The sequence below is a fragment of the Carcharhinus amblyrhynchos genome, chromosome 1 (genome assembly GCF_965287045.1).
Source record: "Carcharhinus amblyrhynchos chromosome 1, sCarAmb.v2.hapA, whole genome shotgun sequence".
NCBI classification, from domain to species: domain Eukaryota; kingdom Metazoa; phylum Chordata; class Chondrichthyes; order Carcharhiniformes; family Carcharhinidae; genus Carcharhinus; species Carcharhinus amblyrhynchos.
Window position 1 is genome coordinate 178,514,379 of NC_137324.1, and position 25,498 is coordinate 178,539,876.

The 25,498-nt window shown below is 46.7% G+C and overlaps 2 protein-coding genes across 2 annotated transcripts in view; one reads left to right on the forward strand and one right to left on the reverse strand.

Annotated features, from left to right (window-relative positions):
* Nucleotides 1–25,498, reverse strand: part of LOC145347981 (protransforming growth factor alpha-like) — a 181,613-nt gene that overhangs the window by 67,441 nt on the left and 88,674 nt on the right. The gene's annotated exons all lie outside the window — the stretch shown is intronic.
* On the forward strand, nt 1,650–21,735 carry LOC145347970 (uncharacterized). The gene is made up of 4 exons (XM_080196001.1): nt 1,650–2,597; nt 16,422–17,516; nt 18,615–18,693; nt 19,595–21,735. The coding sequence occupies exons 1-4, from the start codon at nt 2,555–2,557 to the stop codon at nt 19,677–19,679; spliced, it is 1,302 nt and encodes a 433-aa protein (XP_080052127.1). The 5' UTR covers nt 1,650–2,554; the 3' UTR covers nt 19,680–21,735.

Here is a 25,498-nt window from a genome sequence, read left to right on the forward strand (position 1 = left end):
CCGCACTGTCAGAGGGTCAGTGCTGAGGGAGTGCCGCACTGTCACAGGGTCAGTGCTGAGGGAGTGCCGCACTGTCAGACGGACGGACTTTCTTTTGGATGTGATGTGTGGCTCTGTAAACTCTCTCAGGTGGATATAAGGATGTAAAAGATTCCATGTCACTATTTGGAGACAAACTGGGATGATATCCCTGTTTTCTGGGCAATATTTATCCCTCAAACAACACCCAAGTCAGAATATCTGGCTATTTTAGCTTGCTGTTAGTGGGATCTTGCTGTGTGCATGCTGGCTGCTGAGGTTCCTACATTACAACAATAACTACATTTCAGCTCTGACAAAGAGTCATCCAGACTCCAAACATTGGCTCCATTCTCTCTCTCTACAGACGCTGTCAGAACTGCTGAGATTTTCCAGCACTTTCTGTTTTAGTTTCAGATTCCAGCATCTGCAATATTTTACTTTTATTTCAAGAATTGGCTGTAAGATTTGTTGGGATGTCCTGGTGTAGTGAAAGGTGCTATTTAAATGCAAGTTCTTTAACAAACACTTGTCTCATTTGCTGTTCATTTAATTCTCTGCAAAATGAGCGGATTTGTGAGAAATTCTAAACTGGGACAGAATCAGCTGCATCCGGATTCAGTGAGTCCGGATTCAATGAATCTGGTTTCAGTGAGTCTGATTTCAATGAATCTGGTTTCCGTGAGTCTGGATTCAGTGAGTCCAGATACAGTGAGACCGGATTCAGTGAGTTCGGATTCAGTGAGTCTGGATTCAGTGAGTCTGGGAATCTCACTGAGTCTGGGTTCAGTCCGGATTCAGTCTGGGTTCACTCTGAATCCGGACTCAGTCCGGGTTCACTCTGAGTCTGGGTTTACTCTGAGTCCAGATTCAGTCTGGGTTCACTCTGAGTCCGGATTCACTCTGGGTTCACTCTGAATACGGACTCAGTCCAGGTTCACTCTAAGTCCGGATTCACCCTGGGTTCACTCTGAGTCCGGATTCACTCTGGGTTCACTCTGAATACGGACTCAGTCCAGGTTCACTCTAAGTCCGGATTCACTCTGGGTTCTCTCTGAGTCTGGGTTCACTCTGAGTCCGAATTCACTCTGTCCGGATTCTGTCCGGGTTCACTCTAAGTCCGGATTCACTCTGGGTTCACTCTGAGTCTGGGTTCACTCTGAGTCCGGATTCACTCTGGGTTCACTCTGAGTCTAGGTTCACTCTGAGTCCGGATTCAGTCTGGGTTCACTCCGAGTCCGGATTCAGTCCGGGTTCACTCTGAGTCCGGACTCACTCTGGGTTCACTCTGAATACGGACTCAGTCCGGGTTCACTCTGAGTCCGGATTCACTCTGGGTTCACTCTGAGTCTGGGTTCACTCTGAGTCCGGATTCAGTCTGGGTTCACTCCGAGTCCGGATTCAGTCCGGGTTCACTCTGAGTCCGGACTCACTCTGGGTTCACTCTGAATACGGACTCAGTCCGGGTTCACTCTGAGTCCGGATTCACTCTGGGTTCACTCTGAGTCCAGATTCACTCTGGGTTCACTCTGAGTCTGGGTTCACTCCGAGTCCGGATTCAGTCCGGGTTCACTCTGAGTCCAGATTCACTCTGGGTTCACTCTGAGTCTGGGTTCACTCTGAGTCCGGATTCACTCTGGGTTCACTCTGAGTCCGGATTCACTCTGGGTTCACTCCGAGTCTGGATTCACTCTGACTCCGGGTTCAGTCCGGGATCACTCTGAGTCTCAGTGCAGTTGCGGAGTTTCAGTCGCGCTGAGCGCTCGGGGGAGGCGGAGCGGCTCCGACACACTCACTGATCCCAGAGACCCAATCCCGATCCCAGAGACTCAATCCCGATCCCGGAGACTCAATCCCGATCCCGGAGACCCAATCCCCATCCCAGAGACCCAATCCCCATCCCGGAGACTCAATCCCCATCCCAGAGACTCAATCCCCATCCCGGAGACTCAATCCCCATCCCAGAGACCCAATCCCGATCCCAGAGACCCAATCCCCATCCCAGAGACCCAATCCCGATCCCGGAGACTCAATCCCCATCCCAGAGACCCAATCCCGATCCCAGAGACTCAATCCCGATCCCGGAGACTCAATCCCCATCCCACAGACCCAATCCCGATCCCAGAGACCCAATCCCCATCCCGGAGACTCAATCCCGATCCCGGAGACTCAATCCCGATCCCGGAGACTCAATCCCGATCCCAGAGACCCAATTCCCATCCCGGGGATTCAATCCCGATCCCGGGAATTCATTCCGATCCCCATCCCGGAGACTCAATCCGGACCCCTGGGATTCATCCAGATTCCGGATCCCAATCCAGGTTCCCAGCCAGAAGTGGATCCCTGAACTCCGGATCCCAGTTTACCGGATCCCCAGCTCAGGACCAGATCCCAGTGGAATCGCTCTGAGAGCCGGATCGCAGCGGGATCTCACTCCGGGATCTCCATTCCCCTGGCGGATCGCGGGAGCGGATTGGAAGTGGATTCGCTGTTCCCATTGCAGACTCCGGGATTGGGGAGTCCGCCAGCCGCAGCAATGCTCTGGAATATTCCCCTGGTTTCCCTGCTCCTGGCCGCAGGTGAGTTGTCGCAGCAAATGTGGGAGAAAATGTTTTTACACAACAGGAGTGAGACTGCAGTCTGCTGCTGCCTGGGTGTTAGATTAGATTGGGGGGGTATCCGGCTGGGTGCTGGATTTGGTGGGGTTAGGGGTATTTAGATGGAGATTGGGGGGGTATCTGGCTGGGTGCTGGATTTGGTGGGGTTAGGGGTATTTAGATGGAGATTGGGGGGGTATCCGGCTGGGTGTGGGGTTGCTGGGGTTAGGGGTATTTAGATGGAGATTGGGGGGGTATCCGGCTGGGTGTGGGGTTGCTGGGGTTAGGGGTATTTAGATGGAGATTGGGGGGTATCTGGCTGGGTGTGGGGTTGCTGGGGTTAGGGGTATTTAGATGGAGATTGGGGGGTATCTGGCTGGGTGTGGGGTTGCTGGGGTTAGGGGTATTTAGATGGAGATTGGGGGATATCTGGCTGGATGCTGGGTTTAGGGGTATTTAGATGGAGATAGCACTGCTGCTTCACAGCTCCAGGGACCTGGGTTCAATTCCTGGCTTGGGTCACTGTTTGTGTGGAATTTGCACATTCTCCCCGTGTCTGCGTGGGTTTGCCCGGGTGTGCCGGTTTAACATAAGAACATAAGAAATAGGAGCAGGAGTAGGCCATCTAGCCCTTCGAGCCTGCCCCGCCATTCAATAAGATCATGGCTGATCTGTTGTGGCTCAGTTCCACTTTCCCGCCCTCTCCCCATAACCCTTAATCCCCTCTCTTATCAAAAACCCATCAACCCGCTTCTTAAAAATATTTAGCGAGGCAGCCTCCACCACTTCAACGGGCAGAGAATTCCAGAGATTCACCACCCTTTGAGTGAAGAAGTTCCTCCTCAACTCCGTTCTAAACCGCCTCCCCTTTATCTTGAGGCTGTGCCCCCTAGTCCTACTGTCTTTTTTGAGCGGGAAGAGTCTTTCCACCTCTATCCTATCCATCCCATTCATCATCTTATACGTCTCAATGAGATCTCCCCTCATTCTTCTAAACTCTAACGAGTACAAGCCCAGTTTATTCAGCCTCTCCTCATAGCTCAATCCCCTCAACTCCGGTATCAGCCTAGTAAACCTCCTCTGCACTCCCTCCAGGGCCAAAATATCCTTGCGCAGGTGCGGCGCCCAAAACTGCACACAGTACTCCAGCTGCGGCCTCACCAATGCCCTATACAGCTGCAGCAAGACCTCCCTACTTTTATATTCAATCCCCCTCGCTATGAAGGCCAGCATCCCATTCGCCTTCCTGACCACCTGCTGCACCTGCAAGCTGGGTTTTTGCGACTCATGCACAAGGACCTTTCCTCCCACAGTCTAAAGGTGTGTGGGTTAGGTTGATTGGCCATGCTAAAATTGCTCCTTAGTGTACTAGGATGCTTAGGTTAGAGGGATTAGCATGTAAAATATATAGGGATATGGGGGTAGGGCCTGGGTGGGATTGTGGTCAGTACAGACTTGATGGGCCAAAGGGCCTCTTTCTGCACTGTAGGGGTTCTATGAGATTGGGGGGTATTTGGCTGGGTGTGGGGCTGCTGCCTGGGATTTAGATGGAGATTGGGAGTTATTTAGGTTGGGTGCGGGGCTGCTGAGGTTAAGGGGATTTAGATGGAGGTTGGGGGGGAGGGTGTTTGCTGGGGTTGGTGGATTTTGATGGACATGTGAGACTGTTTAAATGCATATGGGTTGCCCAATGGAGAGAGAGTCAAATAAACTCAAAACATCTCCAGCCATGACTCTCCTGAGATTCCCGACCTTCCCCAATTCTTCCACATTCCCAATATTAATTACCCCACCACTGGTGGCCTGAGCTTCCAGCTGCACCCTTGGGAGATCCCATGGAAACCTCTCCTCCCTCACAATGTGCCTGTGTCAAATCTCTGGAATTGACTGTAGTTCCAACTTTCAAGGAGCTACTATTATCAAGGATAAAGCAGCCCTCTGGATTGGCACCCCATCCACCACTCTAACCATCCACTCCCACCACCCTAACCGTCCACTCCCTCCACCCTAACCGTCCACTCCCTCCACCCTAACCGTCCACTCCCTCCACCCTAACCATCCACTCCCACCACCCTAACCGTCCACTCCCTCCACCCTAACCGTCCACTCCCTCCACCCTAACCGTCCACTCCCTCCACCCTAACCGTCCACTCCCTCCACCCTAACCGTCCACTCCCACCCCCTAACCGTCCACTCCCTCCACCCTAACCGTCCACTCCCTCCACCCTAACCGTCCACTCCCACCACCCTAACCGTCCACTCCCTCCACCCTAACCGTCCACTCCCTCCACCCTAACCGTCCACTCCCTCCACCCTAACCGTCCACTCCCTCCACCCTAACCGTCCACTCCCTCCACCCTAACCGTCCACTCCCTCCACCCTAACCGTCCACTCCCTCCACCCTAACCGTCCACTCCCTCCACCCTAACCGTCCACTCCCTCCACCCTAACCGTCCACTCCCTCCACCCTAACCGTCCACTCCCTCCACCCTAACCGTCCACTCCCTCCCCCTAACCGTCCACTCCCTCCACCCTAACCGTCCACTCCCTCCACCCTAACCGTCCACTCCCTCCACCCTAACCGTCCACTCCCTCCACCCTAACCGTCCACTCCCTCCACCCTAACCGTCCACTCCCTCCACCCTAACCGTCCACTCCCTCCACCCTAACCGTCCACTCCCTCCACCCTAACCGTCCACTCCCTCCACCCTAACCGTCCACTCCCACCACCCTAACCGTCCACTCCCTCCACCCTAACCGTCCACTCCCACCCCCTAACCGTCCACTCCCTCCACCCTAACCGTCCACTCCCTCCACCCTAACCGTCCACTCCCTCCACCCTAACCGTCCACTCCCACCACCCTAACCGTCCACTCCCTCCCCCTAACCGTCCACTCCCTCCCCCTAACCGTCCACTCCCTCCACCCTAACCGTCCACTCCCTCCACCCTAACCGTCCACTCCCTCCACCCTAACCGTCCACTCCCTCCACCCTAACCGTCCACTCCCTCCACCCTAACCGTCCACTCCCTCCACCCTAACCGTCCACTCCCTCCACCCTAACCGTCCACTCCCTCCACCCTAACCGTCCACTCCCTCCACCACCAACAGCAGTGTGTACCATCTACAAGATGCACTGCAGCAACTCACCAAGGCTCCTTAGACAGCACCTTCCAAACCCACAACCTCTACCATCTGGAAGGACAAGGGCAGCAGATACCTGGGAACACCCCCACCTGCAAGTTCCCCTCCAACCACTCATCATCCTGACTTGGAAATATATTGGCCGTTCCTTCACTGTCACTGGGTCAGCATCCTAGAATTCCCTCCTTGACAGCACTGTGGGTGTACCTACACCTCAGGGACTGCAGTGGGTTCAAGAAGGCAGCTCACCACTACCTTCTCAAGGGGCAATTAGGGATGGGCGATAACTGCTGGTCTATCCAGTGACACCCACATCCTTGAATGAATAAAAAAATCTTCTAATCACTCCTGTGGAAGACCTTGGCGATAAGGACCCAGCTCCAAAATAAGTTACGCTTTATCTTCCTGTAAAACTGGCGTTGCTAGTTTCTCTTAAACTGCATGATTTTGGTCAGGAAATGAAGTATAATTATAGTTACACACTTACTAAAATTAAAAAGATCAGAGTTTGTTCAAGTTACTGAGGCTGCAGTTAATATTTCTGACACTGGGTCAGAATTGGGGATATTAAACAGCTGCAAGTGCTGGAAATCTAAAACCCAATCTGAAAAATCAGGAAAAATTCAGCAGGTAAGGCAGTGTTTGTGGAGAGAGAGGGACAGAGTTAACAGTTCAGGTCAATGAGCTGTCATCAAAATGAGTTAGAATCATAGAATCCTACAGTGCAGAAGGAGGCCATTCGGCCCATTGGGTCCACACCGACAACAATCCCACCCAGGCCCTATTCCCATAACCCCATGTATTTACCCTAGCTAGTTCCCCAACACTAAGGGGCAATTTAGCACGGCCAATCCACCTAACCCGGAGATCTTTGGACTGTGGGAGGAAACCGGAGCACCCGGAGGAAACCCATGCAGACACAGGGAGAATGTGAAAACTCCACACAGTCGTGTGAGGGCTGGACTTGAACATGGGTTCCTGGCACTGTGAGACAGCTATGCCAGCCACTGTGCGGCCCATGTTAAGGGTCGAGAGAATTGATACTTCCACCACTATGAAGTTTGCAGTTTGCTGATGGTTTTAAATTTGACAGTTGATGAATCTCTAATCTTGAACATTCACACGCTGACTGAAGGATGGTGAGTGTGACTGGCAAGATATCTGAATGTCCCAGATGTTCATGTTACCAACTTTAAACCTCACTGTGCTGTATCGACCGCTTACCAGATACACACACACATGCCAGTCTTCTGAGAAATTAGAGGCGTGGGTGGGCTTTCTTAACTATAGTGTCAGCGTGGAGGGGGAACCAGGACGGGTTGTTGATGATCTGGACACCTAAAAACTTGAAGCTTGCGACCCTTTTTACTTCGTCCCCATTGATGTTAAAGTGGAAAATGCTGAGTGATCTCTGTGCGGTCTGGCAGCATCCTGGGAGAGTGAGAGCGAAGTCTAGGTCAGGTTTTTTGTTAATGAGGGAGGAAGGTTGAGTTGGGCACTTTCCCAACACGGCCAACTCATTTCCTTTAAAAGACCCCTGCCACCATGTTTTCATTCTGGGAGGTGGGGCTGGCATGAGGGCAGTGCCGGTACCTTTGGTGGCAGTTCAGTAGTGTCCATGGGGGGAGCGGGGAGGCGGGGGGAGGTGGTGAGTGCCAAAGTGGGCTGGTGGTAAGGTTCTCAGGGGCTTTGGCTCAGTGTGTGGCAGGCAAACTCTTACCCATCACACCCTCACATCCACCCTCCATGTCCTATCATATCCCCGTGCCTTTTTCATGCTTTGCATGTATCCTCCCATCATTGCCACTCACCCATTATTCGCTGTAGGCAGATCTCAGGAACCACAGAGAAATGAAATAAATAAACTGTTAACAATCTAATAAATGCTTCATTCAAACACACTTTGATACTGAAAAATAGTCTCATTCCTGAAACCCATTCAAAAATCGTAAATCTCTTCAACTGGTCAACATGTTATAAAAGTAAAAAAAAGCTATTTTACCCACTACATCAAAGCTGCCTGATCCTTTAATTACCTCTTGAAATCTAATTCAAAATGTCCACATAGCCCCTCGCTAATTAAACAGATCATAGAATCTCTACAGTGCAGAAGGAGGCCATTCAGCCCATTGAGACCACACCGACCACAATCCCATGCAGGCCCTTTTCCCGTAACCCCACATATTTACCCTGCCAATCCCCCTAACAATTTAGCATGCCCAATCAACCTAACCCACACATCATTGGACTGTAGGAGGAAACCGGAGCACCCAGAGGAAACCCACGTAGACAAGGGAAGAATATGCAAACTCCACACAGACAGTGATCCAAGCTGGGAATTGAACATAGGTCCCTGGTGCTGTGAGGCAGCAGTGCTAATCACTGTGCCACCATGCCATCCCAAGTAGCCCTGGGCTTTTAGAAACCTCGCCAAACATTCGTAACAGGCTCGCCTGTATTAATAAATCTTGGAAAATTGTAAACAAGAGCATTTATTGAAATCGTAAAAACAGATGGCGAGTGTTTCCTTCTAAGCTACACCAAACGGACTGTCAATCAACATACTCCAGCAGCCAGCATCCTTTTTACTCTAGTGAAAGCTTCAGACCTTTTTCTTTCAATTTTAAAGTACTAGGGATTTAAATAGCTTCAGGTTAAGACAGTTCAACAAGACTTTTAAGTTTTTCCAACACAAGCAACTATGCCTCTTGCATAAATTGTTGCTTTGCACATAGTGCTTAGAATTGTGAAAATGTGAGTCTGTTTAAACTCACCACTAATTTCAAATGGGCCAGCAGGTTGAGTTTTGAGCCTGAGTATATCACACCCACTCTTTACCCTCCCACAGAAACAGTACCTGCCAGAAATGGGAGAGTGGGGGGATTTCCGCTTCTGGTTCCCATCCACTACATGTTAATAGTTTGCCGAGGGATCCGTATTGACAAAATCAGGCTCAACAGTTCAGGTTGTGATCTTCCGAATAATAGTCGCTGTTGTCAAATAGAAATTGCCACTGCATTGGGTGCACAGAAACAATCACAGTATGATAATGAGCAAGTAACCTGTTTCTCGGGGGGATAAATGTTGTTTTATCTCTCCAGTTCCTCTTTGAATAAGTGCTGTGTGAGCTTTTACACCTGCCTGGGAGGGTAAAAAGTCTCAGTTTAACACCTCACCCAAAAGAGAGCACCACCAACAGTGCAGCACTCCCTCAGTTAGAGAGGCACTGGCTGGACTTTTGTGCTTACATCTCCGAAGTATAACTTGAACCAACAAACCTCTAACTCAGAAGTGAGGGAATTACTGACGGTGGCAACAACTCCTCTGCGAGGACACTGGTGCTACTGGGGTTTTCAGTAAAAAGGCAAACTTGTAATAATGCAGCCCAATAAAACACTCAGAGCAAACTTGGGAATTCTCATCAATACAATCCATTTCTTAAAGGGCCTATAACACAGAGAACCAAATCAATTCCTCAACGGGTGCGAGTATCAGATAAAATTTAACATTAATTCACATCAGGCGATATAGGACAGGTGACCAAATAGTTAAACATTGAGGACCCTCTTAAAAAAGGAGAGAGGGATAGAGAGGTTTAGGGGGAGAATTTAAATTGAATATTACAGCACAGGAATACTCAGTCCAGCTGGTCTGTACCGGCACCACAAACAGTTAAAGGACTGAGCAATAAATCTGGAGACATCCCCCATCCCCCCCCCCCAATGGTACTTATTAGGAGACACTGCTCTAACTTCACTCAAACAAGACTGAGAAAGGAAGCAAGAGTTCCGTCCTCATCTCGCCTATCTAATCCTCAGTGTTTCACAGCCAATGAAGTGCTTTTGAAGGGCTTTTCCATAATGCAGGAAACATGGCAGCCAATTAGCTCACAGCAAGCTCCCTCAATCAGCAATGTGATAACAATTCCAAGTTCGACTCGCTTCTTCACGTGTCACCACACAGGGTCATTGGCATTATCTTGCTTCTTCTCTGATTTTCTTCAAGTCTTCCCCAGTCCATGTTTCATCCACCAATTTTCCTTCCTCTTCTGTTTTTACTCTCAGTTTCTCCATTGATTGTTTCTGGGACAGCGCCGTCCGGTCTTTATTTCCAATCTTTGTATTTGACTCTCTTTCCCACTCCGACCGTACTGAACAATCACTTTCAATTCTGAGCTCCTGCTCCTGGTCACAGACACCCATCTGCCTTTCTGTCCATCCAGCCAATTCTGAACATCCTCCACCATTCTCCACATTTTAAAATCCTCCCTCACCTCCACCTGCTGCAGACTCCAGTTCTCATTCATGAAGTGCAAAACTTCAAACTAGTGACTGCTCTGGACAATTTCCAGCTTCATGCTGATGTATCTGGGCTTCCAGACGCTGCACCTCTCTCCATAGTTAATTAACCTGGATTTTAATCTGGGGTGTGATTTTGGTGTTGATCTTTGAGGTGAGATATTTGAATTTGTCCACTGCCTGTTTCCAGTATCAGCTTCTGCATTATATTTAGAGCCATGATGTTCGCCTCATTCCTTTTCAGTCCAAACCACACACTACGTGATTTCCTGTACAACACGCCATGTGTTTCCCCAAGGTGGGAGGCAGCCTGCCATTGGCTAGCGGTGGGATATTCTGGGCCCACCACTGTCAATGGGGTTTCTCGTTGAATGCTGGGAAACTGGTGGTGGGGTTGTGTTGTCACTGAAACCAAAAGATCCCGTCGGTATGAACGGCCAGAAAGTTCCAACCAGTGTGTCTGTTGACCAGGCCTGCCCGAGCCTCTAGCCCTTCCTTTACCCTGGCTATGAGCATGGTGTCATCAACCTACACTACTACCTCCTCTGCTGCAACACTGCTCTCTGCTAACTCTCACTGCACTACCCTCACCCCGTTTAGGCTGATTGATTGGGTACTAAAATTGTCCCTAAATTGGACCTCCCTGATCCTCGCACGTTAGGCGTAGACTAAAATCATGAATAGGTCACTGAGATAGTAGGACGGCAGCGCGGGCTCGTTGGGCCGAAGGGCCTGTTTCCCGTGCTGTGTTGTTCTTTTTATCTTTTATCTTTTATCACCCATCCATTGACCTGATGGGATATATCCCAGAATACTGAGAGAGACAAGGGAGGAAATTGCTGGGGCCTTGAGAGAAATCTTTGTATCCCCACTGGCTACAGGGGACGTCCCAGAGGATTGGCGAATAGCCAATGTTGTTCCTTTGTTTAAGAAGGGTAGCAAGAATAATCCAGGTAATTACAGGCCGGTGAGTCTTATAGCAGTGATAGAGAAATTATTGGAGAGGATTCTTCGAGACAGGATTTATTCCCACTTGGAAATAAATGAATGTAACATGGTTTTGTGAAGAGGGGGTTCGTGTCTCATGAACTTGATCGAGTTTTTCAAGGAAGTGACAAAGATGATTGATGAGGGTAGGGCAGTGGATGTTGTCTACATGGACTTCAGTAAAGCCTTTGACAAGGTTCCTCATGGCAGACTGGTGCAGAAGGTGAAGTCGCATGGGATCAGAGGTGAGCTGGCAGGGTGAATACAGAACTGGATCGCTCAAAGAAGACAGAGGGTAGCAGTGGAAGGGTGTGTTTCTGAGTGGAGGGCTGTGACAAGTGGCGTTCCTCAGGAATCAGTGGTGGGAACTTTGCTGTTTGTAATATCTACAAATGATTTGGAGGAAAGTGTAACTGGATTGATTAGTAAGTTTGCGGATGACACAAAGGTTGGTGGATTGGTGGATTTGCAGATAGCGATGAGGACCATCAGAGGATACAGCAGGATATAGATCAGTTGGAGACTTGGGCGGAGAGATGGCAGATGGAGTTTAATCCAGACAAATGTGAGGTAATTTTGGAAGGTCCAATACAGACAGGAAATATACAGTAAATGGCAGAACCCTTAAGAGTATTGATAAGCAAAGGATTCTGGGTATACTGGTACACAAGTCACTGGAGGTGGCAATGCAGGTGGAGAAGGTAGTCAAGAAGGCATACGGCATGCTTGCCTTCATCAACTGGGGCACTGACTTTAAAAATTGGCAAGACATGTTGCAGCTTTATAGAACCTTATTTAGGCTGCACTTGGAATATAGTGTTCAATTCTGGTCACCACACTACCAGAAGGATGTGGAGGCTTTGGAGAGGGGACAGAAAGGATTGACCAGAATGTTGCCTGGTATGGAGGGCATTAGCTATGAGGAGAGGTTGGAGAAACTTGGTTTGTTCTCACTGGAGTGATGGAGGTTGAGGGGCGACCTGATAGAAGTCTACAAGATTATGAGAGGCATGGACAGAGTGGATAGTCAGAAGCTTTTTCCCAGGGTGGAAAAGTCAATTACTCGGGGGCACAGGTTTAAGGTGCGAGGGGCAAGGTTTAAAGGAGATGTACGAGGCAGATTTTTTTACACAGAGAGTAGTGGGTGCCTGGAACTCGTTGCTAGGGGAGGTAGTGGAAGTGTTTACGATAATGACTTTTAAGGGGCATCTTGACAAATACATGACTAGGATGGGAAGGGTAGGAGGTTTTAGTTCAGTCGGGCAGCATGGTCGATGCAGGCTTTGAGGGCCGAAGGACCTGTTCCTGTGCTGTAATTTTCTTTGTTCTTTGATTCTATCCACTGCCTCGGAAAAGCAGCCTGCATAATTACAGACTCCACATACCCCAGAATTCTTCCTTCCACCTTCTTCCGTTGGGAAAAAGATACAAAAGTCTGAGGTCACATACCAACCGACTCAAGAACAGCTTCTTCCCTGCTGCTGTCAGACTTTTGAATGGACCTACCTCGCATTAAGCTGATCTTTCTCTACACCCTCGCTGTGACTGTAACACTACATTCTGCACCCTCTCCTTTCCTTCTCTATGAACGGTGTGCTTTGTCTGTATAGCGTGCAAGACACAATACTTTTCACTGTATCCCGATACATGTGACAATAATAAATCAAATCAAAAATTATCCCGCTCTCCCACAACGTTAACCAGCAAAGGGGACAGAAGGCAGCCCTGCCTCACCATCCCTGGATCTGTCCTTCACTGTTAATTCAGACTAATTATTATAGAGTGAAAAATTGGACTCCGCTTTACAATAAAAATGTGTTCCAATGCCTGGGAAGTTGAATGATTCACAGAGATCAGAAAGTGAAACAGACTCCCTGGCAGATCATCAAAGGCGGGTATTTGACTCACGGTGCCTAGAACTTTAGCACATTGGGAAAGCTCTGCTGATTATATCAAATCCTCAGCACTGACATTTCCTCCATTCACTCTCCCCAACAACCTGCCCCCAACCCTTCCATTGTAACCAGACAGGTTGTGGGCTATGGAGGAACAGGATCTTCAGTGTAAAACACACAGAACAGACAGCTTATTAACAAAGATACAATACAAACCTTGGGTGGACAAATCAATCAAAGCAATGCTCACACACTGAAGCCTTGCTCACCAGAAATAAAATAGGGCAACAACATGGTAACCTGATTGGCCAACTCATCATCACATCAAGAAAGGAACAGAGTCTCTCTGAAATATCCCATTAATCAGAGCTCTTGACATCATAGAATCCCTGCAATGCAGAAGGAGGCCATTTGGCCCATCAAGTTTGCATTGACTCTTCGATATCTTACCCAGGCCCTATTTCTATAACCCCGTATATTTACCCCAATAATCCCTCAAATGCACACATCACATTGCCCTAAGGGGCAATTTAGCCTGGCCAATCCACCTAACCTAGAATCCTACAGTACAGAAGGAAGCCATTCGGCCCATCGAGCCTGCACCAACCACAATCCCACCTCGGCCTTATCCCCAAAACTTCACGCATTTATCCTAGCTAGTTCCCCCAACACTAAGGGGCAATTTAACACAGCCAATCCACCTAACCTACACATCTTTGGACTGTGGGAGGAAACCGGAGCACCCAGAGGAACCCCACGCAGACATAGGGAGAACGTGCAGACTCCACACAGACAGTGACCCAAGCTGGGAATCGAACCGGCACTGTGAGGCAGCAGTGCTAACCACTGTGCTACCCATCTGACAGTTCCACTGCGTGAAGTAATTATCCAGTTACACGTACATCCTTTGTCTGGTCAGGTGTGATTGTGACATTCCATAATATGAATTCTTGGCATATCTAATTGCCATAGTAGAGAATTGATTTCAATGAGGGAGGTATTCTAAATTTTCGCCAGTAAGAGAATAGGTCACTGGTGGCGGATTCTCTGATCCCACTGACAGTGCCCCCCTGCCGTGGGTTTCCCGGCAGCCGGGGGTGTCCACAATGGGAAATCCCATTGACAGCGGTGGGACCAGAAAATCCCACCATTAGTGAATGGCACATTCCCTCTCGCTGCCGAGTAAACCCACTGATGGCAGGTGGAGAATTCCAGCCAGTGTCAATACAAATGTGTAAGAGGAATCAAATACTGATTCCAAGTCCCATCGCAGAGCTTCTGAAAGGCAGTGTGAAATCCACATCCTGTGTGAGAACAGGAATTGTAACAGCACACCTGAAGAAGACAACAGTAATCTACCTCAAACAACACAGGGACCCGGGTTCAATTCCCGGCTCGGGTCACTGTCTGTGTGGAGTTTGCACATTCTCCCCGTGTCTGCATGGGTGTCCTCCGGATGCTCCGGTTTCCTCCCACAGTCCAAAGATGTGTGGGTTAGGTTGATTGGCCATGCTAAATTGCCTGTTAGTATCAGGGGGACTGGCTAGGCTAAATAGTGGGATTATGGGGATAGGGCCTGGGTGGGATTGCTGTCAGTGCAGACTCGATGGGCTGAATGGCTCCTTCTGCACTGTAGGGATTCTATGATTCTAACTGAGGAGGAATGTGCAAGACTGCGAGGTGTGGAGATATAAGCAGAAGATCTATCTCGGGTAGATCACTACCATTACAGTGCAGCACCCTGACTGTGAAACCTAGCCATCCACTTCCCCAACTCTCTTTAATCTGGATTCTGGGTTCTCTCCTCGATTCTCCAGGTATCGGTTCCGTTTTCTTGTTCAGATATGAATATGAACTCATTTGAACCACGTGGTATTGTGGATAAGCATGAGAAGGTGTACTATTTAGTTTTATTGCATTTCATGTTTTATTTAACCAAGGGGATGGTAGCACAGTGATGATGTCACTGAAATAATAATCTGAAGACAAATCAGAGTTCAAATCCCCCACCACAGATGGAGAATTTAAATCAAATTAATCAAATAAATCTGGAATAAGAAGCCAGTGTCAATCATAGCGACTGTGTGAGAGTCCTACAGAATTCAAACAGCACCAATCATTGAATGGGAAATATTGGTATAAATTGCATTGAACTGCATTACATTCTGAGGAGAATAATGAGCAGGTTTTTCCGTGACTCCATGTGGGCGGTAACTACCCATAAAGTTAACTCACCCAGACCAGCAGTTAGACAGTTATCAGAGGCATTCCAAAGTTCAATAATACAATAACGTCAGTTAAAACAAATTATATTGACGTTTACCTCAATGACAAAGCAGAATTTGCTTCAAATTTAAAATACAAGTCTTACATATTACACATTAAGGGTAACATAAATCCTAACTAATGTCCTTTAGGGAAGGAAATCTGCCGTCCTTACCCGGTCTGGCCTATATGTGACTCCAGAGCCAGAGCAAGGTGGTTGACTCTTAACTGCCCTCTGAAATGGCCCAACAAACATTCGGTTGTCCAGAAGGTGGTTCATCACCATCTTCTCAAGGACACTTCGAGATGGGCAAGAAATTTCCACCTTGCCAGTGATGCCCACATCTTGTCAATGAATAAAGAAGATAGTTCTCTCCTCAGAATGTAATCCTTGATATCCTGGAAACAAACTAATCAGCTGTGTTGTCCTTCATGTTTGCTGTGAAATTGCAAAGTGGAGTGAGTTAGATCACACTTTACTGCGACGTAGGTTTGCTCAGGTTGGATTTGAAAAACTTGTGTGGAAGATGTAAATGTGGGTTAGACACACTAGGAACTCCTTACAACAATTAAGTGTGTGTGCGTGTGTGTGTGGTTCCTTCCATGAACCTCCAGATAATCTGTCTGTTCTATTTGTTCATAATGAGTCTTACCTGCCTTATGTAGGGGAGCTACATTCATGGTAGGATCATGCAACACCAAAGGACACCACTGGCGCTTTGTGGCATTGCTATCCAGCTTGTCCCACATACCGTCATTCTTTCACCATAGCCCTACATTTTTTTTCCATTTCAAATATTTATCCAAATTATTTTTGAAAGTTCCTTTTGAATCATCTTCCACCATTCTTCCAGGAACCGCCTTCAAGATTATATCAACTCACCATGTAAAACATTTCTTCTCATCTTCCCCTCTAGTTCTTCTGCAATTACCTTAAATCTGAGCCTTTTGCTCACTGACTCTCCCTCCCATCAGTGGAAACAGTTTCTCATTTACCTCCATCAAAACCCATCCTGATTTTAAACACCTCTATTAAATCCCCTTTTAATCTTCTCTGCTCTAAGGGGAATAATCGTGGCTCCTCCAGTCTCTTCACATTGACTGATGTCCCTCTCCCCCCATCTCAATCTGGTAAATCTTCTCGGCACCCTCTCCAAGGACAAGAGATCATTTTCCAAGCTTTTTCTGTTCAACCATTTTCCTTTGTCTGTTTTGCAGAACTGAGTGTTAGAATTTCAGCTGAAGAAAACACAGCAGAAATGTCACCCGTTACTTTTGGAACAGGAGGTAGCTTGGAAAAAGGAACATTGATCAGCACTGAATCTACGACCCAAATCTCACTCAAAACCAGCACGATATCGAGCACGGAGGGACGGAGCAAAGCTTCAACAAGCATCCCTGCAGTCACGACATCTCCAAACACTAAATCTGATTCTTCTATTTCAAACATATCAACACCAATCATCCCAATTGTTACTAAAGGATCGCCACCAGTGACGACAGATCGATCCCCGATAAATAGTGCAACTTCACAGCAATTATTTTCATTGACAAGGCAGTCAACAGATGTTCCAAGTACATCGTACTCAACAGATACCAGCTCATCACTGTCCACATCAGTCTCAACCCAAACAACAGGTCAACCTAATACACAGTCAAATGCAACCACTACCCAACCAACAAGTATTTCACAGTCTACTTCACCATTCGTTCAGTCAACAGATACCAGTACACAGTCAAAGTCAACCAATATTTTATTGTCAACTTCAGCATCAAGCCACACAACAGATATCAGTCCGTCACTCTCAGCGTCAACCCCAGTCCGGACAACAAGTCAGTCCAGTACAGAGTCAAGTTCAACCCCAGTCCAGACTACAAGTCAGTCCAGTACAGAGTCAAGTTCAACCCCAATCCAGACTACAAGTCAGTCCAGTACAGAGTCAAGTTCAACCCCAATCCAGACTACAAGTCAGTCCAGTACAGAGTCAAGTTCAACCACAACCCAAACCACAGCAACTACAAGTATGCCAAACTCCTCCACCACTGCAATAGATGTAACAACTGCACGGAATGGAACTTCCACCGTAACCCTAACGGAAAGCAGCCTGACTGCATCAGAAACCATTTCTACCACGACTGGAAAAACCACAGTTGCTGCTGTCATGACCTCTTTGTCTTCATCATTAATGGTAACGCCATCACCTTCACAGAAACCAAGTTCGGCAACCTTAGGGCAAACATCCAACACTGCATCCCCTTCAAGCCAGGCCATCAGCATGAGCACTGAACAATCTGTGGACAGTTTGAGTGCAGGTGAGTGAGTACATCATTCCCTCTTGAACAGAAATAGATGCTTGAATAAATTTTAGTCTTTTTCTGCGTCAAAAAGCAATGTTGATAATGTATTAAAACAAAAATTCTGAATTTTCTGGATGGCACGGTGGCACAGTGGTTAGCACTGCTGCTTCACAGCGCCAGGGAACCTGGTTCAATTCCAGCGTCGGGTGAGTGTCTACGTGGAGTCTGCACGTTCTCCCCATGTCTGTGTGGGTTTCCTCCGGGTGCTCCGGTTTCCTCCCATTGTCCAGGTTAGGTTGATTAGCCATGTTAAATTGACTCTTATGTCAGGGGGATTAGCAGGGTGGGGTTACGGGGATAGGACCTGGGTGGGATTGTTGTTGGTGCAGGCTCGATGGGCCAAATGGCCTCTATCTGCACTGTAGGGATTCTATTATTCTATGTTTTTATGATATTATTTACAGCACAGAAACAGGGAAATCGGAGCATCCTCCAGTTCTGTTTACTCATCTCATCCAATCAGCAAATCCCTCTATTCTGTTAAGCATGTTTTGTGCCTCCAGCTTCCCATTAAATATGTCACCACATTCTCATCGCCCTCTGAATTTCCGATTGGATTTATTAGTGACTGTCTGATATTTATTTATAACACTCCCACAAAGTGGATTCATCCTCACTACATCTACATTTTCAAACCCATTTGTTACGGCCTCGATAACTCATCTCTCAGCCTTCGTCTTTCTCAGGAAAAGAGCCCCAGCTTGTTCAATCTTTCCTGTAAGTTTTACCCTCTCAATTCTGGGTTCAGCCTTATAAATAAAGCACTATTTCCCCTCCCGCAGTCCTTCTCCATTTCCTCTTTGGAATCTGGAGGTCAGGCTGCAATCTGGAATGTAGTTCCATATCCTCATTTTGAAAATGAATGACTAGTCTCTTGTCTGCCCGCAAGACTTTGACTGTCTAAAGTTTCCATTAATCTCTCAATGTTTAACATCTAATGCCAGCATTTACCGTTGTATTCTTTTCTCAGTAGTTGTTGATCAATTTCTACATTTTCATCTTTTTTTAAATTCCGCACATTTGCCTCAGGGTGACGATTCTCTTTGTCTACAGGAAGCGTGGCAGCAATTTCTGTGGTAGTTATCATAGCGGTTTTGATGCTGTTTGGAGGGGTCGTATACTTCAAGTTAAGGTAAGCGCTACACAAATTCTTTCTGTCACAGGGTAAGACCAGTAAGAAGTCTCACAACACCAGGTTAAAGTCCCAACAGGTTTATTTGGTAGTAAAGAGACTTTGTCTTAACTGATGTTAATGTTCTTACTGTGTTTACCCCAGTCCAACGCCAGCATCGCCACATCACATAGTAAAACCCCCAGTTACTGAGGTATCACAGTTAATGGTCAGTCTTGTTTCGTTAATGTTCCTGCCACATCCTTTGGGTTATTGGATACTTTCCCCAGTTTTATGTTCTCAATGTTTCTGCAGCTCCTGAGGTGAAGGGAATCAAAGGATGTGGAGGGGAAAGGTGGGATGTGGGATCAGGCTATTGAGTTGGATGGTCAGCCATGATCATAGTGAATGCAGGAGCAGGCTTGGAGGGCTGAATGGCCTCCTTCCTGCTCCTATTTTCCATGTTTAGTTCAATATTGGAGAGAAACTGGGATTGTTTAAAGTGAAGATTTAATCGAGGCACCCAAAGTGCTGAAGGAATTTTGAGAGGGTGAATAAGGAGAAACTGTTTCCACTGGTTGGAGTGAGATAAATACACGTAGGCAGAGATTTATGAGCTGAAATTCTTACCTTTAAAAGGAGGGAATCATGGGGCAGAATTTTCCCCGACCCACACACCACGGGAATTGTAACGGGCGGGACAGGAAATTTGACAGACCATTTAAAGGTCTATTGACTTTGGGCGGGAATTTCTGGTATTTTGGGGAGCGCATGATTAGAAAATCCTACCCCCTAAAACAGGAACAATCACTCATCACGTTGGAGTTGTTTTTTTAAAAGTGACCTGAAGTGTGCTTCCAGGGTAATTTAAGATTAACTTACAAAGATTGCCATTTCAAAAAGTATTTTTCATTTATTGTAGGAATCCTGTGTATGGGCGACTGTTGGATGATCAGGATTATGGATCTTGGGGAAACTACAACAATCCTTTGTACGATGATTCTTAAGAAGACACTTGGGTTTGAAAGGCTTGTTCATATTGGACTGTCAATTGAAGATTATTGGAGTCTTTTTTTTGAAACATGGCTAAGCATAATTACATTTCCTTCATCACTTCCCGTTTATTTTGCTCTGATTTAAATTAGTTCTTCAGATCAAGTTGCCCCCATGAGGTGGGGTGGCCACACCAGACTCTTCATGAACCTCAACATACAGAGGATGACTACAGTGATACGGCTAACAGGAAGCTTCAGGCCCGTCCCATATTAAGGATGGGATTAGTGTTAATGGTGCCTTTCCTGTTGTTCAGGCTCTCCTTCTACATGCACTCCACCAAAAACTGACAAATCTATGATTTAATGAGCTGACATGTTTTAAATACTATCCTCCTGAGAGTTTAATTCAATGTGAAATCCTGAAGTTAATTCTTACATTAGATTGAGAAAGAAATTCCAAGAAATGTGATTGTCAAACGTAATCGGTGTAAGAGTTTTAGCTTTACTACATGCATGTGTACGCATCACGGGGTTATCTGTGTTACCATTGCAGGAGTAATATTGCAACAGCTCCATTACTAACCCAGAGCTTTGACAGAGATGAATGGAAGTGTGAATATTAACACTACATTAACCTCACTGATCCTCCTGCTCAAACTTACTGTTAATGAGGACCCTCATTGCCAGAGAAGCATCAGCAGATCAACCTTTTCCAATCTTTAAGCACCATTTATTCTTTCATGGGGGAGTGAGAGAATTGCCAACATTTATTGTCCGTTCCTTGAGAAGGAGTGGGTTATTCGGCTATTTCAGTGAGGGGTCAACCACATTGCTGTGGCTCTGGAGTCACATGTGTGCCAGACTGGGTAAGGATGGCAGATTTCCTTCCCTAAAGTTTACTTATTCGTCACAAGTAAGGCTTACATTAACACTGCAATGAAGTTGTGAAATTCTCTGTGAAATTCCCCAAGTTGCCACACTCCGGTGCCTGTTCGGGTCAATGCACCCTAACCAGCACGTCTTTCAGAATGTGGGATGAAACCAGAGCACCCAGAGGAAACCCACACAGATACACGGAGAATGTGCAAACTCCGCACAGACAGTGACCCAAGCCGGGAATTGAACCCGGGTCCCTGATGCTGTGAAGAAGCAGCTGTGCTAACCCACTGTGCCACCATGCTGCCCCGAAAGGATATTTCATTATTTCCTTCAATAGAGCTGAGAACAGGGTTAAATTAATTGGAGGAAACTACGGTACGAATCCAGAACATGTGGTCAAATAATAAAAGGGAACTGTTATCAAAGGGATCCATCGCTGCTGTGAAACACTTTGGGTGACTGTTTGCTGGGTGACAGGTTCTGCAGAAATGCAAATTGTTGTTGTAAAAGGGTGCTGTTTGAAAAGCTGCTCGGATATTTGGTGTAATTCATGAGGAGGATCTGTCTGGAGAACATAAAGGATGGAGAGTTACTTGTCGACAGTTGTAAGCCAAGTGAATCTGAACTTGCAGTTTCCAAAAATACCAGTCTTTGTGAGATACAGGAATTCAGGATGGATTCTCTGGGAATAGGTCCATTGTCAGAGCCGTTCAGATGACACACTGTTTGCTGATGACACTAGATTATGTACCTGAGTGAAATGTTGAATGGAAACTGATACAGTTGGAGAGATTGAGGCAAATTGGGGAGAGGACAAAGGTGTTAAAATGGATAAATCCAAAAATGGGAAGGATGAGGCAGACTAGAAATCAGAACAAATTTGGTTCAATTATTCATCATTCTCTGAAAGATCCTGAACTTCCAAAGGTATCAAAGCCTTGAGAAAATGCTGGAAAATCTCAGCAGGTCTGGCAGCATCCTTTACAGACACTGCCAGACCTGCTGAGATTTTCCAGCATTTTCTCTTTAGGTTTCAGATTCCTGCATCCGCAGTAACTTGCTTTTATGCTTGTATCAAAGTTTTGGGTGTTCTTGGCAGGAACATTTGCTTCTGAGTCCAGACAAGCTGTTTGGGTTTGATGGATCATTACTGAGGTCAGTTTTTAGAAGTGGTGTGGAGTGGATGAGGTTGTGGGGGTCGGGGGGGGCGGGAATGTTGTGTTCATTAACGGGGGTGCTGAGGTGAACTAACCAGTGCGTGAAGGGTTGTAGTGTGGGAGGGGTTGTGAGAATGTGGTGAGGAATGTGGGGGTGTTATGGGGACAGGGGTATGCAGTCAGGTTGCTGACCAGACTGTATGGAAATGATCAAGTGTTGACTGGGGAGGGATTGGCTATGTTTTGGACCTCAGTGAAGGAAGCCAAGGACAGAGTTGTCAACACTCTTGGGTAAGTGGGCCGTCTGCGGTGGGAGATCATGTGATGGAATCTCCAGGAATATATTCAACCAGAGTTGGCAACCTCAGGTCCCAAAGGAGAATCTGTGCATCTTCCCACCCACAGGGGGCTGGTAAAATAATTGAATAAACTTCCCTGAACCCTTGTTGGCAAGCCTGATCGACAGCCCTTATTCCTGTAGCGAAATTGTAATCACTGAGTCTTTGGAACTGGAATTTCTCCAACACTCTTCAGAAGGTGAGGCAAAGCAATGAGCCATCTCAGTATATATCCCTCCCTTCCCACACCAATCCTTCTGAATAGACAAGTGGTGCCCGTATAGACTCTCCTTGTAGCCTGAGATGGTCAAATTAAATAAGTAAATTACTGATAAACATTGAGAGTATTATCATTTGAGAAATGTTTTGTAATGTGAAGCAATGATAGATTATTCAGGTTTTTAAGGTCATATACATTACTGAACTAAGCTGCCTGGATTGTGTTAAGATATAGGTCAGCGGTGACCTAATTTGATTTGATTTGATTTATTATTGTCACATGTATAAAAAGTATTGTTTCTTGCGTGCTATATATTCAAAGCATACCGTTCATAGAGAAGGAAACGAGAGAGTGCAGAATGTAGTGTTACAGTCATAGCTAGGGTGTAGAGAAAAGATCAACTTAATGCGAGGTAGGTCCATTCAAAAGTCTGACTGCAGCAGGGAAGAAGCTGTTCTTGAGTCAGTTGGTCCGTGACCTCAGAGTAATTGAATGGTAATTAGCCTCAGTAGGACAATGGTCAGATTGGTCTCCACCTGTCTATATAATTCCTTATTGGAAATAGTCTGCACTTTGGCAGAGGTTTATAATCTAGAAATTGTGAGATCAAAGTTTAAGTTTAGAAAGTACAAGGTTAGTTCTCACATGTTGGCCGTGTATATTTAAATAATATTTATTCCGTAACCTCCAAATGAAAATAATTCTAACAGGAATCAGGGAAATTACATTAAATGTTAATCATTATTGAATGGAATAAGGGAATTCTTTGTAGATCATGGATGGAATGCTAAGGGAATTAAAGATGTTGTTATTGACATTTTAATAAGTTATAGATTCTGGTGTCATTGAACGTACACCCAGTAATGGGCAATGTGGTGATTATCACTAGGGGGAGGGTCAGCGCTGTGAGATCAGCAAACGTGGGAGGGATTCTCCACCGTGGCCTGTTTCATGGCAGTGGGAGGCAGTTTGCCCTTGGTTGGTGTCAGGATCTTCCAAACACACTGCTGTCAATGGGATTTCCCTATTGAATACACTCCCCCCTCCTGCCCCCACCCTTGCCAATGCGAATCCCACAGGGATGATGGGCATGGGCACCATCAGCAGGACCGGATGGATGGAAACTTCCAGTGATCCATCCCTGACCTTTCAGATGAGATGTGAAACTGAGTTGCCCTCTCCGGTGGATATAGACAATCCCGTGGTACTATTCTGAGGCATCGCTGGGACAGTTCTCCCAATGTCCTGGCCAACACTTATCACTCAGCTCATCACCAGTGAAACAGTCACCGGGAATCTCTGGGCCCATTCGCCACAAGTGCAAATCCCGTTCCAGACACAAATGCTCGGGCGAGGGATTTACACCAGGGAGATCTCAGATTGTCCCCCCGGCCCCCAACTCCTTGGTGCCATCACCAGGTTCACGACCAGCGAGGATGCAAAGCTAATTACCACTAATTTCACTATGTCTTAGTAAGTCTAAGCAGCAGAACGCCTTCCCTTCCAGATTCCCCACACGTTCCCCTGGTCAGCCTAATGTCATGCCGATGGGTAACAATGCAGTTGTTGAGATGAGCATTGCTGGAGATGTAAAGGCCAGTGCAGGCACCCCCTGCACCCCCCCTTGGTGGTCAAGGACATGGCAGAGCAGTGCCAACCAGGCCAGGTGGGCAGTGCCAAAGGGCAGGAGGGTTTCTGGCAACTAGGTGATAGGTTGGGGGGGGGGGTAGGTGAGAAGGAGTATTTGCTGGCAGACATAGATATTGGGGGAGTCGAAGTTTGCCAGTTTGGGGGGGGGTTGCAATGAGGGTGTTCTGATGTCCATTGTGGATGAGGGGTGCCTGCCTCATGTTGGGAATGGGGCACCATTTTAAAGGATGCCCCAGCCTCTGTCTTGCCAGCATGTTTTGTACCCTCCCCTCAAAAATAATCGGACAAAACATACCCCCCCCTGGATTTTTTTTTTGGACCAAATGTCAGAAGATTCAGAGAGAAGACGAGGCTGTTTCTTTGGGGAGAAACACGTCAGTTTTCAGTCTGAACCGGACACTTTGCCATTTCTTTGGGCAAATTCCAGGTTGTTATCACATTGCCCTTTGAGGGAACTTGCTGTGTGCACATTGGTTGCTGCATTCCCTTCATGACAAAAGCATTTATGATGTGGAGATGCTGGCGTTGGACTGGGGTGGGCACAGGAAGGAGTCTCACAACACCAGGTTAAAGTCCAACAGGTTTATTTGGAATCACGAGCTTTCGGAGCGCTGCTCCTTCATCAGGTGAGTGGAGGTTGGATCACAAACAAGGCATATGTAGACAGAGACACAATTGCAAGATAATTACAGATTGGAATGTGAAGAATTCGTTGAAATGTGAGTCTTTCCAGATAATCAAATCTTTACAGGTACGAACAGTGCAAGTGGAGAGAGGGATAATCACAGGTTAAAGAGATGTGAATTGTCTGAAGCCCAGGTCAGTTGGTAGGATTTTGCAAATGCAGGCCAAATGGTGAGGGTTACAGATCGTGTGACATGCAGGTTAAGCATTTTTGGAACATCCTAAAAATCCTGTAATATTTTCATCTATTGCCAAAAAAATTGCCTCTCGTTGGAAAGAAAATCTCTCAAAAGAATGTGAGACGTAAAGAATCTAAGTTGTATTTGAACAATCAGCGCACGTGTATCAGTGGGAATGTTGCAGTGTGTAATGCCCTTCTGAATGCTTAATCTATGCTGTATTTATTGATGACAAAAATGTGTTGTAACTGGATATATATGAAGCTATTTGCACTATGAACAAAAGTCTTTGTAAATTCTTGTTTAGGCCTTTGAGCTTGTTTGGATTTGAATGATGTAAGTATGAGATCCGTTTGAATTCCATCATTGCCGTTTATGAACAATCAAAATCTTATCCAGCCAGAATTTGTAATAACCAATAATCGGCCGTAGTTAATAGTCTTGTTGCCATGATTAATATTAAAGCAGCTTATTAATTTTGTGTATAATAAACTTCCTCTTGATTACTTTGTGTTATCGCCAATCCTTCATCGGGATGTTTTGAGTTTTTAAGAAATTTAAGGGAAAGGAGCTCGATATTTAAGGGAGCAGCTAAAGGCTTTACAGGTTAGGGGGAGGCGATGGCCTAGTGGTATTATCGCTAGACTATTACTCCAGGAACTCAGCAAAGTTCTGGAGATCCGGGTTCGAACCCACCACAGCAGATGGTGGAATTTGAACTCAA